This window comes from Patiria miniata, unplaced genomic scaffold (assembly GCF_015706575.1).
Source record: "Patiria miniata isolate m_02_andy unplaced genomic scaffold, ASM1570657v1 HiC_scaffold_13, whole genome shotgun sequence".
NCBI lineage: Eukaryota > Metazoa > Echinodermata > Asteroidea > Valvatida > Asterinidae > Patiria > Patiria miniata.
The window spans coordinates 15,607,983-15,626,861 of record NW_024037051.1 but is presented as its reverse complement, the minus strand read 5'-3'; the positions used below and the strand labels follow the sequence as shown (position 1 = coordinate 15,626,861).

The 18,879-nt window shown below is 40.0% G+C and overlaps 2 protein-coding genes across 3 annotated transcripts; one reads left to right on the top strand and one right to left on the bottom strand.

The window, feature by feature from the left end:
* Window positions 1-40: 40 nt before the first annotated feature.
* Window positions 41-6,540, bottom strand: LOC119721396 (GPN-loop GTPase 2-like). The gene is made up of 6 exons (XM_038191460.1): window positions 6,412-6,540; window positions 4,004-4,511; window positions 3,614-3,770; window positions 3,139-3,299; window positions 2,182-2,312; window positions 41-1,988 (listed from the first exon to the last, which is right to left on the bottom strand). Exons 2-6 carry the CDS (start codon window positions 4,394-4,396, stop codon window positions 1,898-1,900), a joined length of 933 nt encoding a protein of 310 aa, XP_038047388.1. The 5' UTR covers window positions 4,397-4,511; window positions 6,412-6,540; the 3' UTR covers window positions 41-1,897.
* Window positions 6,541-7,975: 1,435 nt separating this feature from the next.
* Window positions 7,976-17,905, top strand: LOC119721393 (recQ-mediated genome instability protein 1-like). Of its 2 annotated transcripts, none has more exons than XM_038191458.1 (13): window positions 7,976-8,119; window positions 8,292-8,438; window positions 8,683-8,802; window positions 9,653-9,772; window positions 10,080-10,213; window positions 10,896-11,056; window positions 11,289-11,413; window positions 12,413-13,331; window positions 13,476-13,576; window positions 14,251-14,361; window positions 15,228-15,269; window positions 15,472-15,540; window positions 16,391-17,905. In XM_038191458.1, exons 1-13 carry the CDS (start codon window positions 8,012-8,014, stop codon window positions 16,544-16,546), a joined length of 2,313 nt encoding a protein of 770 aa, XP_038047386.1. In that variant the 5' UTR covers window positions 7,976-8,011; the 3' UTR covers window positions 16,547-17,905. The 2 variants fall into 2 exon arrangements, with proteins under 2 accessions (XP_038047386.1, XP_038047385.1); XM_038191457.1 differs by having other exon boundaries at window positions 11,286-11,413.
* The last annotated feature ends 974 nt before the right edge of the window (window positions 17,906-18,879 follow it).

Here is an 18,879-nt window from a genome sequence, read left to right as displayed (position 1 = left end):
TGCCTTTCCGTGACCAATTTAAAACAGAGCAGAGGCAAAATTCACATAATCCACAGTTCTGTAACGACCCGCAGTAGTGTTAATTACAACGGCCTTTGAGTTTCATAAATCCTCATATTTATACATTCAAATCGCCTAATTTCGTAACTGCATTTCAGAACAAAGTGCAAACACTGTCTCGAACCGGACACAAACAGCTAATTCCTAAGACAAACAAAACAGTCCGGTTCGGTCCGACCTTAATAGCACGATCAATTGTTTGGGCAACATAATGACAAGATAATTTGAGATATAAGTAGGCATATGACCGAATGCCATTCATCACGTGTAAGCACTACAATTAATATCTTTTCATCCCATTTAATCCTCTGTACAGTGCCCTATGCACGATTTTGCTCGTGAGGGGGAGCGGTGGCAAGCACACGATCTAGCAGACGCAAGTAAACAAAGATGGGGAAACTCCCATTTCTATTACATGTATTAATATTTTTGTTAACTCTTCTGAGAAGGGAGTTATGGCACCATCCCCATAAATTTACACCACTGCCTCTGTGGAAAGATTCTTCCCAATAGATAAATGTTCTCTGACGGCTTTGTTAGGGCTCGGAATACCCATTGGACGGCTGGACTGAGTCCAGTGATCTCATCGGTCGTGTGCATTTTTACTTAATTAGATCGGTGTTGTGTGGTTTATCTGGGAACATGTACTGCCAGAACTTTAGAAGATGCCATGTCGCAAATATAAAAAATCTCAAAAAGTGATAACAATACAACCAAAACATCATGAAAACAAATTCAGTATCTTGGAGTCTATTTGGCATTATTTTGTGCCTGTTCAAATAATTCTTCATTTTTAAACTTCATGAAGTACAATGTCGCTACTGAGAGACCCATACCAAAATATCCTGAAGGCACGCTAATTACATGAAATGTATTTGTAAACATTAAGCCCCAAACAGGACGACACAATGCAATGACATCAACTGGTGACCCTGTGACCCAATTCTAAAACGGATTGATTTTCTGGCCTGAAATCAATCGACTCTCCCAATTGATTTTACTGTTTCCTTTGGGAACAGGCTCTGCCCAGAAAAGTCATTAAATATTCATTACCAGATTGTAGTTGGTTTGGCACTTGCCGGGGCTCTGGTATCTAATTGGGGCTGGGTCCATACATTATAAATATTCTGTACAATAGTAAGGCAGAGAAGGTTGGAAAGGAATGCAAAGTCACATAACATGACGTCATTGCATATCAATACACGTTTTGTAATTCTGTTCCGTATTCAAAAGTACTGAGTTCGTAACTACACTGTGAGTGATATGTACACGGATATTGACTCAAAAAGGCCAAGACGGAATAAAGTAAATAGTAAAAGAAACATACAAATGTCAAAATACTGTTTGATTTATGACACACTTTTGCCATTACTGACAATGAATGTTACTTGAAATTAGTGAAAACAATTTTATTAAGACTTGTACTTGAGTATTCAATCAAAACTTCAGCTATGCATCAGTTTTACAAATTTGCCTTTATTTAAAAATCTATTCCCATCTTTCACATACATTTCTCCTTTGTTGAGGGGGGAGGCATCCATGTGACAAATAATGGCAGCAAAAGTGCCCTCCTGAACCACTCTAGCTCCCTCTTGTGGCAGCTCCATGTACAAACAATGTTGCCAGTGAGAGTCCCGGATACATATAATACCCATAATGAGGAATTTGAACAGTTCTCATCCAAGTTTCTGGTTGCATGTATAAAGCGCCCTCATTTGACTGTGCACAGTATAGACCATTATGACATTCTGTGCATATCCCATGATACAAGAAAGTATATCAAAATGTTGATGTGTTTTAACACTATTCTTACATATGTTGATGTGCATATTTATTGTCAGCTTTCCTCATCACTCATATCACAATGTTCCATCACGTTTGCTACATCTTTGTCTCCTTTGACATATTTCTCCTGTGCAGAAGCTGTCGTAATCCGAGGTTAAGGAAAACCATCTATTATGCTATTCTGTATGATGTTTCAACTGATTGATTTAATTGATTTAATCTACATCTGATTTAATCTAACATGCAACAATGAATGGGTCCACACTTTAACACCTCTCAAACCCTACATCTTTGTTGTACATCTTCGTGGCTGTTTCATGTTTCATTAAAGGATATTTGAAGTACTCAAAGTCGGCTCCCACCGCGCAGGACATGAGCGCCTGCATATTCCGTTCCTCCAAATCCCCAAAGACGTAGCCGTTGGCTTTGTCAACCACCTTCAGAACATCCAGCATGCTTTCTTTGTCCTGGAAAACCAATACAAATACATGAAGTTACTGAATGTCTAGCCTTAACCATCATATAAATGAGGTTCTAATCTCTCCTTGAGTATGGTTCTAACCTATGAAACATTTGATACAGGTTCTAACCCTATGACCAGGGAGGTTCTTACTTGTTTATGAAATCGTTTGAGTGACTACAAATCTCTTAAACCATTTGAGTGAGTGAGGGGCTGACCTCTGAAATAATTTAGGTGAGGTTCTTACCTATAACTAGTGAGGTTCTATCTTCTGTCATTTTGGTGAGTTCAAACTTGTTACACCATTTGATTGAAGTGTTTCAATGAAGCTATAACCTCTAACATCATTTGAGCAATGTTCTAACCTCCTCAATCATTTGAGTGAGGTTCTACCTCTTTCATACTTTGAGAGTTTCTAGACCTACATAACTGAGTGAAGCTCTAAACCTCTCCCATCATTTAAGTGAGGTTCTGAACCCTTCCAGTATTTGAGTAAAATTCTAACCTCTTCCATGATCTGAATGAGGTTATAACCTCGTATCCTTTGAGTGAGGCTCTAACTTCTTATTCATGTGAGTGAGATTCCAATCTTTTACAACATCTGAAAGAGGTTCTTACCTAATCCAACATTAGAGCAAGGTTCTAACCTCCTGGAGAATTTAAGTAAGCTCTATCCTTTTAAATTGGCCTGAGCGAGGTTCAACCACTTACATCATTTGAATGCGGTTTTAACCTCTTACATCATACAAGTGAGGTTCAACAAGCAATCTGAACAAGTCCAACATCACTTTCGTACAAATGACCCTCCTTATAGCAAGTTTTGGCAAGCTTACCTGTACATTCAGTGTGATGAATGAGACCAGACTGTAGTCCTGGACCAGGCCAATCAGGGCCTCATTCAACTTCTTGAATTTCTTCAGGAATGGATCGCCCCCGAGGTACTCCAGGAGGTACTGGAGATCCAGCACCTCAGTGTAGTAATCAAGATTGAAGGCTGGAATCAGAAACAGGTGTGGAATGAAGAACACTATCTCAAACTTGGAAGGCTCAAACTTAAGAGTTGCAGAATAAAGGAAATACCCATATAACTTCATTTGTGTATAGGATTTATCTCCACAGATAACAAAAACAAATTTTAACTACAGAGCAATTTTTTTTTCGTGTGAATCTCAGATTGGAAGTTCACTAAGTCTGCAAGGACATTGCAAATTTGGCTCCCAATTCAACTCGTTTCAATCAAAAAAAGATCACATTTCACAAGATCTGAACTTCTTCTGTACTTTAACTTGTTTCTTTTCGGCAACATACCTAGCTTTCCATACTTTTCTACAAGATCAATCTTGGACAGTATGTTGACATGTGGTAGCTCCATCTGAAGCATTGTGGAGAGTGACGTCAGCAGGACAGAGATGAACTTCGATGGCTCACTGCAGTAGTGGGAGTCGACGAGGTGAACGGCAACTAGCTGAAAAGAACATTTAAAATTTAGTACGGAAAATACACTCGCCAGAGAATTCTTGCATTACGGGTTATGTTGATGGAAACAAGTTTTCAGCAAGTTTCTGAACTTCTGTAAAGCATTGTTAAATCCAATCATTTCCTGTATGGATCTGCATGCATCACAGATCTAATTTAGTGATTAGTTTACCCCCCCCCCCTTTTTTGTTTTAAAGAAAAGGTTACCCCGTGTTATCTCACATTGTACTTCCATTTCTGAAGAAGGGCCACAATGTTCCGCATGGAGTTGTGGTGTGTGTACAGTTCCACCTGGCCAGGGCAGTCAAACAGAATGTAATAGTCCTTGGCCAAGGGTTTCAGCTGAGCCTGCAACCAGTCAACGTTCTTCTCTAAATACTCCATGCAGTACACCAGGCTGCCGTTAGGCCCCAGTTTTAGTTTGTCCATCACATCCGAGGCTGTAATGAGGTCTGAGACATCCACGGCTGCTTCATAGGGCAGACTGTCATTGGCTGGGTCCAGGTTGACCACAGCGACCTTCCGTCCGAGGTTTGTCAGAAATTCTTTCATGCCGTTGCAGTAGGTAGTTTTTCCTGCCCCCGGTGGGCCGATGACTACCTGCGCAAATGCCATTGGTGCTTTCAGGCTTGATCAAGTTGATGGTGAAACACGAGCCCAGTTACAAAGAGTCTATAAAATTCTTTCAAAAAGATGAAACTCTAAAATTTCCACCACGGCCGAAAATTATCTGTTGTAAAAAAGAAAATAGGGCCAGAGGGGGACAACTTTTAGTTGAATTAATATGATCAGATGATTAAGGCGATGGATATTTGGCCGGCGACGGCTTTCTTTAAGTAAATAATTAAGCCGGAACGTCACTGAACATGCAAAATTCAAAAGCAAATTTCAAAAGCAAAAACCTTCCTTCAATCAAGTTCATGTCCTTCAGTCATGTCAGTTCACCATGTTCACGTTCAGAGCGCGCGTTGCAGTCGTCGAAAAAAAAAGATAGTGGATATTTTGCCGGAGGTAATGACGGCAAACTAACGATTACTAAAGGTTTGCCGGCGGCAATCCATATCAACAGAGGGCGCTGTACTCTTTAAAATAGGGCTGAATTATAAGATGTATTAAATTCCCACCAAAAGTTGTGTAGCACGATTGGTGTAATGGTTAAGCAAAGGCTCTAGTAAGCGGGATGACTCGCGTTCGATTCCGACCGCACCACATTTTTAAGTTTTTTTTCTCATCCCCAAATAAATAAGAATATTTTTCTTTTATTATTTCAACATGTCTCAAACATTTTTTGCAGAGTATTACATTTTCTTTTTCAGATTTGTGGCTCTGGAGGATTTTTTTAAAAGGGAAATAAATTCCGAAATTATAAAATGGTCTGAATCCCATCTTGTGAATACGAGGTAACAACGATAATTTTGGCATGGAGCCAGACTAAAACTTGTCACCGGAAAATGTTTTAAGTACAAAAAAACAGTAACTGCGCATGTTCAGTGCATATCCGGCAAGCTAACGTTTACTAAAGGTTTGCCGTCTCCGGCAAAATATATAGTCGGACTCCCTATTATCGCGGCATCCCTATTATCGCGGCATGGGAAATTTCTCTTTTTACAGTGTCAAAACTCCTTCAAGTGGCGATTTTTATCCAGTTCACCAGTCATCAAGGATTTTCTACCGAGTTGTATAAAAAGGAGGATTAAAAAATGTCGTGTCTTTCGGGACTTTTAACGATTTTAATAAATATTAACGTTTTCCAAAACTTGCAAAATTTTCCCTCACCGTGTCTGCTAAAAGGTACCGTTTATATTTTAACATAAATCTTTAATTGCGCTCTGTCCATGAAAGTTCCATTGTCTGGTTCCCATTCTTCAGCTGCAAATGTAAAATGAAGTCGAACGACGATATTTGCAGCGCGAAATCGTAACAACTTTTACGGGATCAATTATAAGCACCGCGCGTTAGCGAAAATAAAACGGCACACCGTGTAAAGTGAATGGCGCCCTCAATCGCCGATCAGTAGACTTGCCTCAGAGATTTGTGTTCTCCTTTCGGGCGAAGGGCAGGGTCTTAAGAAATCATCCTGCAGAAAATTTGTCTTTAATCAACTTGAACGTTACAGGGAAAATATCAGACTTTATTCAGGGGGTGTTTTGGTCAAAGATAAACTATGAACAAAAAAGTTGGGATCATTATAAAAACCACTTCCCGCATACCGCGATAATAGGGAGTCCACCTCCGTTCGCACACGCCGCGCATGTCTATTTTCACAGGCATCGTACACGGAATAAACCACACCACCCGTCAGATTTTTTTATATTAATTTAAAAAGGAAGAGTTATACTACACATAAGACAGGACAATTCTGGAAGGTTAGTGGGCAATCTCTATTCCGAACGAGAAACGTGATAAGTACCGCGATAATACGGCGTTCCATCCTACACTGCCAAAAAAAAACATGAAAAAGGAAAAAAGAAGGGTTTTTTTGTTGTTGAAATAACACATTCAAGTTGAAATTATTAACATAAAAACAAATCGAATTTGTTGAAGAGCACGGGAAGCGCAACTTTAATCGGGACAGACAACGACTAACTATTATCATGATTATTATATTAGGCTATTATTAACTAACTTACCGATCAGGGGAAAAAAAGAACATGGAGGCCGCCATTTTGCTTTAATGTGCTTGTTTTTAATTTCGCAACTCCACTAATTTCTGAGACTGAACCATCTCTTACACCGGGGGTGACTCCTTCTAGCATTGATTTAAAAGCTGTTTGTTTCATTGCTTAATATCAAATACATCAGACAGTAAGAAAGAAGTAAGTAAGAAATAGTAAGGAAATAGAGTTTTAGATTAATATTGACTTGTTTTATTTTTTTAAAGAATAGATACGAACTTTAAAATAATTCAAACGCCTCTATTTACTTTGAACGATCTCGCAAAAATTGAGGGCGGTATACATGTACATTATAGCGCAGCGCAGCGCGGGGAAATTTGGCTAAATTTGAGCAGACGACATGCAAAAAAACCACAAAGGCTGGAAGTCCTAAGTCACGTAAGTTAAGACTTCAGGGGGGAAAATGGCATTTGTGTGCAAATGCCAATGGTTACTAAGTTACTTTTGTTCTCCCCAATATAATTGTCATTCAGGCTAATTTATGCTGTAACTTGATGATAAGACATGAATCTTAGACTGAGAAACATTTCCAATTTTGTTAGGAAATACTTAAAATTGTTCTTGGCACTCCATAGACTTTGTACACAACCGCTGAAGGGAAAGATTCCCATATCTGGCCATCACTTGTCATGCTTGTCACCGGTCCCTGTGCACAAATCCTATGAGCACTGCCACTGGCACTGATGAGACTGGTCTGAAAATTTCTAAGTGTTTCTCAGTAAATACTTCAATATTTTCCCTTCTAATTTTGACTTTTAAAGGACATATTACAACTTTTGATGGTTGATACATAGGTCACTGAAGGGAAAAATTAGTGATGGCCAGATATGGGAATCTTTCCCTTGCTCTAAATAAATATGTCAGGCTAAACATGCTAAAGCTACGCGGTCCTATTTCTACGCGCTCACTTTCAATTTGTGTGTGACAACGTGCGCGTTGCAAGCGTTACCTGGGCAGATTAAATTAGAGGGTCGAGGATATCCATATTACATAATCCATTATCTTGGTTTGATGTATTTTTTTTATTCGCAGTGCAGTGGCAATTGTTACGGCAGCCGATTTTCAACTGCTTGCTATCGTTACGGTATTGCCAAATCACCATTGGCATTGCGAATCCATGTGACAACCAGAACGCTTCGGTAGCTCAATTTACTTAGACCACTGTGCCAGAGATCCGGGTTCAAAACCACTGCCATGCTGCTCAATTTTATTTCTAGGCTAGTTTTCTCTACTTTCAGGTTTTTAGTCAAATCCTTCTTTTTATTTAAGTAGGCCTAGATTTCATTTTCTTCTTCGTAATCCATGGCTTTCGAGGATTTTTTTTAAAGGGAAATAAAGTCCAAGAACCATGCAGTTGAAAGATAGTCTAGTTCCAACAGCTAACCAAAGATCCTGACGTTGAATACTATATTAGGTCAGGGAACCGGACGGTTCCGTAACAATAGCAGTTGAGAATCACCTTACGGTTGCCGCAATAATAACCACCACGATTTTTTATCCTATCCCTCCAATGGTCAGATGGTGTGATTGATGAGACCCGCCAAGATCTCAAGTTATGGCTCTGCAAGTCCCAGAAGTGACGGCGTTTCTCCGGTCAAGACATGTTCAAGTCGTTGATGAGTGGACCGTGGAATGCCTGGACTGGCTCCAACAAGAGTATCAGGTAAAAATTTGACAAAATTTTGCCAAATACTGAAGTAGCCACGAGGGCGTTTTTATTTGACTTGTCTTAGCTTAGGACAGATCACATTTTTACTGATGGTAGCCAATATTTTAACCAGTGCCCTACATGTACTTATTTCTTATATCTTTTTCATGTATCCTCACTAAATAAGGGCCAAAATGTCAAACCAAATGAGATGAAGCAGTATGTGTATGACCAATGGCTGGATTCGGATCTCACAGAAATCGCCTCGCCTGCACTGCCCCCTGGAATTGCACAGCAAAGGAAGACACAACTGACAGGCAGTTACGTACTGCAGGTGATACTGTAATTAAATATCGATATGGGCTTTAATTAATCTGCAATTGCCAAATTATGAGCAGAATTTAATGACGCATGTATTACATGATTTTCAAAATTAACAGGCCTATCTGAAGTAGTTCAGGTAGGTCCATATTTATTGACCAGTTTTGTGTTGCTGGATGATGTTATTTTACATTTCCGTGATTAAATGAAAGTTCATTTATTGTAATTTGTTAAGCAACCTTTATTTCAATTTCCAGATCAATTCTGTGCAGGACATCAGCACGCCTGCATATGGCCAGCTGATCAAACTTCAAGGAAAAGAAAATGAAAATGTTCTGGTGACGGCCACCCAGGCAACCCAGCAAACCCAAAGCAAGGTAAACCTATCGGCTGGAATATTGACTGTGAAAAGAACTTCACTAAGGAATATTTTTTGTACAGTCAGTAACCATGCCTTTGAACTACATGAAAGCGATGGGATACTTTTTTGTGAAATAAAGTCTTTAGTCAGTATAACTCACATAAATTTATTAATTATTTACGTGTTTATTTATTCTTATTCGGGGTAGGCCCAGTCAGTGGAATCCACTGTTCTCCCATGGGACCCAGTAAAGAGAAGACAATGTGATGAAGTAACAGTTTAGATGTGGGAGGAAAACCCCAGAAGAATATTCTGGGGAAAAAATTAGAAATCAGGTAGGGACTGAAAACCCAATCCACATATTGGCCCAGGCAGGAATCGAACCCAGGTCACAGTGGTGGAAGACGAGGAATGTACCGCTACGCCAACCTGACTCCCCTCAAGCTGGTGTTTTGGTTTTTTTCCCTGGCATGAAAAAAACCAGAACTTTTTTGTTCCTCCTGAAGTAGATCCCCTTACAGGTTTACTCCCCAGCTTATTGTCTTTGAACAGAGGCAAGTGAGGTGACATGGCTTGCCCAAGGACACAAATTATGGCCAGCACCTGGATCGGAACCCCAGCCTTATGATCGTGTGTCACAAATCTAAATAGCCCACCCGAATTCCCCCCACCCCCCTCTCTATCTCTCTTGGCACAGTGACGTGGTGTAAGTTATTTTGCTGTTTGCAAAATATGGCTTTAGAGCTTCCAAAGTGAAAGTGTTGACACAGGGATCTTGACATTCAATTGTAAGTACATTTATTTTTTTTTGTAGACTTTTTGTCTTTGTTATGTTGTGGAATTTTCTTGGTTTTTCGATGCCATAGTTTGAGCAAAAGTCAAGCCGCATGCTGATGCTGCAACTCACCGATGGTCACCAGTCGCTTGAAGGAATGGAGTACCAGCCAATATCCCAACTCAGTGTTAATATATTACCAGGCACAAAGGTAATGCAGTTGAGGTTTATTTTTTTTTCATTTTTGATTTGAGAAATAAAAAAAACCTTATATTCTGCATCAAACCGCAAACCAACAAGAGTGCAGTCCATTATTACAAGTCCATCACCAGTAAGTTGCAAGTTCTTTGATGAGTTCAGTGACAAGTAAAGGGAAATGAAGATTAAAGCAAGACCAAAGCAACACTTTTTTGTCACATGGCCGTGTGATAGACTTGTGGGGACTTCAATGGTCCTTGTAAAACACAAAGTGTAATATATCAGTTTTATAAAATGCAATTTTTTTATCACCACTGCAGATCTTAGTCCATGGGTCGGTGCAGTGCCGTATGGGTGTTCTCATGCTGACAGCCAACAACGTCAGAGTACTTGGTGGGGATGCAGAGTCCCTGGCCGAAAACAACTCACAGATTCAGATTCTGTCCCGAGCTCTGTAAGTCAGTCTGCAGTGCTAAGTAAATAGGCCCTCAGTTTATTCCCATTAATCAGGCAGACTTTTTCATGAGCTTATATTAACCATCAGTCAGTTTTATCAAATATTATGGAGTAACTTTTTCAAGATTGTTAACAGTCATGTGAGTCAATCAAAGTTTAGGCCGGGTTCCGAAATGGTGGAATCCGGCGACCAGAATAAGAAACTTTTACTGCGGTGGTGTCACGCTCATGCGCATGCTGTACCCATTCTTAAAGAGGAGGCGCGCGCATTTTGGTATACCTATTGGTTGAAGGAGCCCGGAGTGGGTGTGTACTACCTGAGCGCGACTCATGTGAGCCTGGTGCCACCGCAGAAAATGGCTGCCGTCGTATTTGTCTATACTTGGCTGTGGCTACTTGCCATAGACACATGACTTTCTGCTAGCCTTAGCCAACTAATTTGGACATAGCCTGTGACTGAGGTGCCACATGCTAAGATTCAGGTTGCACACTGGCACTTAGCTTTTCTTCAACCAGATGGGTGCATGCCCTATAAGGTGATGGCCCATTTATTTGTGACTGCCATAGTAAACTCTGATAAGCATTTTCAATTTTGCCATTTTGGAACTTGCGTACTCGATTATTAAGTTAATACCAAATTGAATGAATACATACATTTTTATTTCTCCATTCTTTCTCAGTGGGCTTGATGGAAGCCAACAAAGCCAGCAAGAGCCAGTTCCGGCTGCATCCAACCAAAGACAACCGGCTCCTCAGTCTCCTATTGATCTCACTGGTGACAGCGAGATCATCAGGAATACCAGTAGCTCTACTGGTAGATCCAATCACAACAAACAAAGAGGTAAGAATTTCAATATTCATAAGATCTTTCAAGGTTTCAGTGCCTTTTGTGATTTTGAATGATAACCGAGCAGTTTTCCTTGAGAGGGCTATCGAGGAATTGGAATTTTCAATTTTTTTTAAATTAACTTACTTCGACTTCAAATTGTGATTCTTTCAGTTTACAGGAGTCATGAAAAAAAATTAGTACATTCAATTCCTTCTTTCTGTTGGTATATTTATCTTTCCAGCAGCATCTCATGTGAATGAGGAAGATGGCTTCTTCAGTGATGACCTTGGGGAAGACCTGGATGCTCTGATGCTGAATGAGATCGAGAGGATTGAGGAGATGGACCAGATCCAGCAACTAGCCAGCAGTGTGAGTAAAAAACATTATACAAATTCCCCTAAAACTTGGGTTTTATGTATACAACGCCTGAATGAATCCCTCTGATTGGTGGGTCGTTGATCATGTGTCATTGAATTATTCATGATCACTCTATTGGTTGCGTTATTACACAGCTCTGATGACTCTGATGCTGTACATTCAAGTGCCAGTTTACAAGTCACCAGTCTGCTGACAACTTATTCAAGCGTTGAATAAAACAAATAATGAATGTTCGTGGAACGGAAAGAATAATTTGATTTGGTGACAGATAGAAAGTTCCATTCCACTCGGCTTTGCCCCATGGTATACAAATAATGAATGTTTATGAGTGCAACGGTAAGAATAATTTAATGAGGTGACAGATGGAATGTTCCATTCCACTCGGCGTTGCCCAATGGTATACAAATAATGAATGTTTATGAGTGCAATGGTAAGAATAATTTCATGAGGTGACAGATGGAAAGTTCCATTCCATTCAATTTCACCTCGTTGAATGGAACATTCCATCTGTCACCTCATGAAATTATTCTCTCCATTGCATGAATGGGAAACATTCATTATTTGTTTTATACATTCATTATTTGTACTTTTTCCTTTTCACTACGCCTGAATAAATCCTTGTCATCTGATTGGTCAGAGCCACCAATAGTGTTACGGTGCAATGGAACTTCCATTACTGTGGAATGGAACATCTATTTTCGTAGTGCGGCCAGGCCGGGGGTTGGGATGAATGATTAAGTAACATGTGATCAACAACTGCCCAATCAGATGACAGGGATTTATTCAGGCATTGTATAAAATGGAACATTCCATCTGTCACCTCCTTAAATCATCTGTCACCTCATTCAAATTATTCTTGCCATTGCACTCATAAAGATTCATTGTTTGTATAATATCCTTTTTTGTACTATCCCTAATCTTGTTGGATATCTTGTGTTTATTTTCTTTGATAATATAACTTGTATTTTTATTTATTTTTTTTTCAAACAGGCTGGAGAGGAAACAGAATGGCCGGCCGATGAGGAAGAGATCGATGAGATGTGGTTGGAGCAAGTTGAGCAGAATCACGACGTCCAATCAACCGATCTTTCAAAACAGAATGCGACAACTAAAAACAAGAGCAACAGTGCACCAGTTATCACTCGCACAGCGCCAAACATTTCAACACTGAATCAAGTTCCTCAACAAAGCCGGCAGGCCCAGAAGGATGCCAAAGTCAAGACGGAGCCCTTTGCAGCCAGGCAGGGGAACGTTAAGCAGCCAACTTTGAGCAAAATAAACCTTAGCAGCGTCAACAGCCTTACAAGTGTTCGCCACCAAGATCTAAAGATGGAAAGCAAACGTCCTGATAAAGAAGGTCTTGGAAATGTTTTCAAGACAAATATGCCAGACTCTAAAGGTGCATTCAGTAGAACTAAAGACGAACCCAGTGCCAACAGAAGTACAAATGTTTCGTCAAACACAAAAATTGGAAACAATCCTAGAACCAGTGACCAACATGCTCACAGAGATATTCCATCCAAAGCTAATTTAGACTCCAAGAAAACACTTGACTACAAAGTCCCAACAGTTCCTCAATTTCTCAAGAACAAGGAGACGGCAGGACCAGAGACCAAACCACTGGTTGACTTCCAACAGAAGGCCCAATCCTCTGAACCCTCAACTTCATCAAGTGACCCCATCACCAACTTCCTTAATTTGCGGACGGGTGTCGCAAAGCCAGCACCAGCCACAGGAATAGCTGCCCGGATCACCAAAGAGCCCCCTCAGGGAAAATGGGACAATAATGCCAAGATATCAAGTCTTGCTGCGACTGTGCAGAGTAGTACATCGGGCTCGGAAGACACTGAGACTAGTTTTGAGGAAGGTTTGAGTGCTGCAAAGCGGAGACGTTTTCGTTCCAACGAAGGTTAGCAACTTTACTGTGTTGTTTTTCTAATTTGATTAAAGTGAGTACTAATGTTGCCAATGGAAGGGAATTTTACATTCTGAACTTTGGAAAGCGGACTTATGTGATTTTTTTTCCTTTGATTTTTTTCTTACTAATTTTTAGGAGGTTGGGCTGATCGCGGCATGGCAAGTTCGTCTATAGTCGCACTGTCATCAGTCATGGGTAGGATTCAAGCTCAGGATATATTCACATTCACTATCAAGGTATGCAGTCTGATACATAAATTCTTAAATTGTATAACATTCTGTCCAAAATGTTGTTTTTATTTGAATAGTCAATATTTGAATAGTTTGTTTTGTAGTGCTAAACGTAGTTCATATTTTCCCACACATTACATGTGAAGTGAAGTTGTTAGCAAGGGCGGATCCAGAACACAATGGGGGGGGTGGCAAACAAAGATTTGTTTCCCAAGTTGATTCCAAAATTGACGGCGTGGGGTTCAGGGCCCACTTAAGGGCACCCAGACAAGTTTTGGATTCTAGATGCTCTGCTGTGCGATGTGAGGCAATTTCTGACCACTTTAACCAATTTTGTTTTAATAAAAGATGGTGGTGTACGCATTGGCTGCCTTTTTTGCGATGTCAATTTAAAAAAAATTGGATTCGCTTTTTTTTGGGGGGGGGGCATGGCCCCGTTTCTTCCCCCCCCCCCCCCCCCCATGCACCGTTGGTTGTTAGTGTAGCGGTAGGAAACTACAGCCCTTGACATAAAAAACCCAGTGTTTTTTTTTACAGTAACTAACCCTTTATTAGGAGTAACCCTTTCAACCTTGCTTCTTTTTTCTAATGATATAAAATGAAGTGGTTTATGATAATTTAATTTTTTATACAGGACATGTTTTCACTATTTTGTCAAATTTTCTCCCACATTATTACAGGGCTTTGTCGTAACACTGATTTCTGCATTGAGCAAAAATGATGGCCACTGGAGTATCTCTGCAAAGATCAGTGACAAGTCAGCGACGCTGGATGTCGACCTGTCTAACGAGGTGAGTTGTGGAAAAACTTTTACTTTTATAGGAGCTCAAGTAATCATAGGTGATGAGAAGTGACGTTGATTTGAATGGTTTAAAGGGGCTAACTTAAAAAAGGAATCAGCTGTCAAGATAGGCTCTGGTCTTATAACGGCAGCTTGTTGTCAAACAGTTTACACAAAACGTCAGGAAAAACTAAGCATCGTCGATATATCAATATTTCTCGATTATTCAATATTATATTGATGTCTTTATCGCCAAAATAGTTTTTTAATCAAATCAAAATTTTCGATATAAAAGAATGATATCGAATATATATCGAAAATGCGCCAGATTATCTTAAAAATAAATCTCCCGTTTGTGCTTTTACTTTGTGTTTGACGTTTGCTGTATAATGAAATAAAACTCGGCGGCAACTTGCGCTTGTGACTCAAAATGAAAACATCGCGAAATGCGAACTGGCGTCGCATAGTGCTCTGCGTTCGCTGGAATTCGCAGTCTCCCCAATGTAAAAGCTCAAAAGAAACTGCCTGTTCTGGACAAACTCTCAGTGCTGACATTTGTTTTAAAACGTTTGAGCAATGCTCGCTCCAGAGAAAAACGTGGAAACTTGGGACTTAAGATTTTTTTTTTCAAAGTGTCATCTTATGGTCTTTAACTTTTACATGTAATATTCGATATATTGAATATTCTCGATGTTGAATTTCCAATATATCGATTATTGAAACTTCTGATGTCGATGGTGCTTTGGAAACACTCAGATGATTACTATTCACAGTTTTCCTCAACATTGGCGTTTGAGATTAAAACATCTAGCCTCTTGGTTTTGCTTAAATTGCACTATTGAAACTCTTTTGTTTTATGTTTCTTTTCATGTTCAGGTTTTGACTGGCCTTATAGGATTCTCTGTTACTGAGATGATTGTAAGTCAATTTGTACTGTTTGGACTGTTTTGTAGCACAAAATTATGTATCATCCTTACAAGAAAACAAAGTCTCTTAAATATTTAAAGACCACAATTTGTATTGAAATGAAATTTTGTAAGGGCACTTGGAATAATGAATAGATTCAATTGTCCCTACGTAAAGTTAATATTTCTTTCAAAATGTATTCTTTGGCCTGCAGCAATTAAAGAAAACAATAAAAACTTCAGATCCAGTAAAGGCCAAAGAACTGGAGACAAAACTGCGGCAGGTAAGACCCAATTTCTACAGGAAAAAAAGTATAGCATCAGCAAATGTTGTCTCCCACTCTCCACCAAGATCTAGTCAGTGCTTTTGTACTTCTTCATATAACATGCTGTATTTGCATTGACAGAATTTCTTGACGTCACTCAATGAGTGGCATTTATTTAGCCCATGCTTACACACCTCATGCATACCGTTACTTTTTGCTCACTGCGCTACCACTCAATTTGTTGTTGCAGTTAAGATGCAGTGGGCAATGCCACTCAATAACATCAGGAACATTCTGTCTATTTTAGAGCTGCATGTAAACTTTCCATTTGGTTGATGTTACTGTTTACTGTTAGAAGCATGATCGGGAATCTTTCCAATCAAAGATTAGGTCCAAAAAGCAAAATAGTTCTGCTTCCGATTACATGGCATTCGAACATAGGGTAGGTAGGTAGGGATTTTTTTTTTGCCAATTATTTGTGTACGATCATATGGAGGCATCTGCGTGTATTCAAGGGGAAAAGGCAGAAATTGATGGGGTTTTTTTGTGACACCGGTCCTAAAAAATTAGGATAGGGGCTGTCAGAATAGGGTAGGTAGTGAAACCGGAAGCAGACTTTTTTTCTTTTCTTTTTTGGCCTTATTGTGTGTAGAAAGCTCTTCCTATCCTCTTCATTGTGAATACACATTGGCTTCACCTAAAGAAACCGTTACCTGTTTGGGATTTTCGGAATATAATGAAGAGCACCTTCTTTTTGCATTGTAATGCCCATAATTTGATACTAAAACTTCCAAATTGTGAGAAAATGTATCCTTTTTTTTCTTCTTTCTGAAATCTAACTGTAGCTTTCCCTCCATTGTTTCCCCAGGGTCTGGCACAGTGCCAAAAGTCCCTGATCAACATGCACTGCACCTTGACCGTCCAAGTCCGTTCAAATCAAGAGCGCCCCCTTGTGATCGCTGTGGGTAAGACGGACCCGGCGGATCTGGCCACTAACTTCAGAGAGGTGCCCGGCAAGTCGTGACAACCAGCGTCATCCAACGATGTTGAATCGTAGGATTGTTTTAATACCTGGTGAAGTGAAGTGAGTGACACATGCATGAACAAAAGTTTAAAGTTTCTGTTCAAGTTGTGGTTGTTAGTTGCAGAACGAATTATGAACTCATAAATGGTTGATTATGCTTTTGTTCTTAAAAATGGGAGCTCCGGTGCGTGGGTCACATCACAGGAGTGGACACTGTTTCGCGTGCGTATGACGCAAGGTACATCTCAAATCTTGCAACGGAACTGGGCGCATTGCAGCACTTTCATCCAAGTATCCATCATGTATATCCCTTTCAGTAACCACTTCACGCCGGGATTATTTTGACAAGAAAGGAACGAGGCACGGGATTACTTTTCACTGGAGCTCAAGCCACTTTTTACTGGAGCTCAAGCCATCACTTTTTACTGGAGCTCAAGCCACTTTTCACTGGAGCTCAAGCCACTTTTCACTGGAGCTCAAGCCACTTTTCACTGGAGCTCAAGCCACTTTTCACTGGAGCTCAAGCCACTTTTCACTGGAGCTCAAGCCACTTTTCACTGGAGCTCAAGCCACTTTTCACTGGAGCTCAAGCCACTTTTTACTGGAGCTCAAGCCAGTAAGTTGAAGCCATCACCCTTGGGCAGTGCACTCGTGATTACGCCTTCGCTCGCTGCGAGTGGGTAGCTGACAGATATTTCCGGCCTCGCTCCCTGTGTGTTTATCTGTCATCCGTTCCAAATATTGCAAAACTTTTGTGTGTATACACGGCCTCCGGCGCGAACTGGTTAAATAAATGATGAAGAGGTACCTGTTTTTTTACTTGAGCCACCTTTCCACAAGTGTGCTTTCAGTCATTTTTGTTTCAGCAAATGTGAAGCCCAATTTAAACTGTAGGCCTACATCCATGATGGACATGACACGCACAAACAGCGTACTTACAGAAAGGCAGCTTTTAGTGCACCTTTAAACATGACAGAAGTTGAACTTGTTTCTGTTATTGACAGCGCTGCTTTCTTCTGGGATGTAAATCCTCCTGCAATTGCCTGATGGCTCTTTTATTCAATTGTGAAAAAACAATTTTAGCACCATACACGTGTGTGCAGTTTTTCCCTTTTACCTCAAATTTAAGGCAAATTGTGTCTGAGTCTACTTACATCTCTGTTTCCATTTTTCTCTCTGTTGAGGAAGGAGTTCTCCGTTGTTATACCTTTTGTTAATCTTACATAAACATGTTACAGAAATGAGACTGGGCTTGCCTATTTATTAGCTCGTCTAGAAAATCTAAGTTTAGAACAAAGTTTATGCTCAGTGTCCGACAGTCAATCAATTGGAGTCGGGGAGTCAGTCAGTCGTTTGGGAGTCGGGGGGAGTCAGTCAGTCGTTGGGGAGTCAGTCGGGGAGTCAGTCAGTCGTTGGGGGGGGGGGGAGTCAGTCAGTCGTTGGGGAGTCGGGGAGTGAGTCAGTCAGTCGTTGTGGAGTCAGGAATCACTCGGGGAGTCAGTCAGTCAGTCAGAGAACATGGGCTGGCCTTTTGGGTTGTACAAAAATCAGTAAAACAGTCATTAATCTGTTACTACAACCAAGTCACTGACATTTATTTTTGAGAACATTACATGTGTCTTCTGGGGTTAAAGGGAAGATACAACATTTGCAAACATCAACAAACGAAATGATCATATTATCACGCAATATCTTACTGGATTGTTAGGGAATGACAGTCGAAAGCAACCTGTAAAATCATAGCTCCTGGTGTTCTACATTTTCAAGAAAACTAGTATTTTTCCAACGCTGGTCGGCCGACCAGGGTTGGAGAAAACTGACGTTTTTCAAAAAGTGTTCCTAATTTTTCATATTGAGTTATTCTGCATTTTCTTTGCAATTGATTACACACCTGTGAAGGGGTACAAGCTTTCTAGACTGATTCTCTGACCTTACAATTCCCCAAAGTCTATAAATTTCTCCGTTTCATCTTACGTGGGGTCAGGGAACCAGACTACAAAAACATGGTTGGTTTTCTTGGATTTTCCAGCATCTCCGAACCCAAAACGTGAAGCAAGTCAGTTTAACAATATTTGCTGTAACATACTAATCCTCCAAATCCAATTATTTCTGAAAAATCGCAGCAAAAGCAAATGATGTTCATTTCCTTTAAAGTTCATTTTTAGAGGTTTATTATGCAGGAAGTGTTTCTGTATTAAAATAACTTACGTTTTGATTGAGTTTTCTACACTTTTTGTGTTACTTTTTGTTGTTTCTGTTTGGGTCTTTCATTTTATATTTTTGTTTCTAATAAAAGGGGACGTCCAGAGTTACTGATCTGTACAGATTTTAAA

Excerpts from the sequence above, each read along its gene's own strand:
- LOC119721393 (XM_038191457.1), top strand. The coding sequence starts at position 8,012 with ATGGCTCTGCAAGTCCCAGAAGTGACGGCGTTTCTCCGGTCAAGACAT. Across the intron at positions 11,057-11,285 it reads CAATCACAACAAACAAAGAG|CAGCATCTCATGTGAATGAG; the intron begins GTAAGAATTTCA and ends TTATCTTTCCAG. Across the intron at positions 15,270-15,471 it reads TCTCTGTTACTGAGATGATT|CAATTAAAGAAAACAATAAA; the intron begins GTAAGTCAATTT and ends TTTGGCCTGCAG.
- LOC119721396 (XM_038191460.1), bottom strand. The coding sequence starts at position 4,396 with ATGGCATTTGCGCAGGTAGTCATCGGCCCACCGGGGGCAGGAAAAACT. Across the intron at positions 3,771-4,003 it reads TTCAGAAATGGAAGTACAAT|CTAGTTGCCGTTCACCTCGT; the intron begins GTGAGATAACAC and ends TGTTCTTTTCAG. Across the intron at positions 2,313-3,138 it reads TCATCACACTGAATGTACAG|GACAAAGAAAGCATGCTGGA; the intron begins GTAAGCTTGCCA and ends TTGGTTTTCCAG.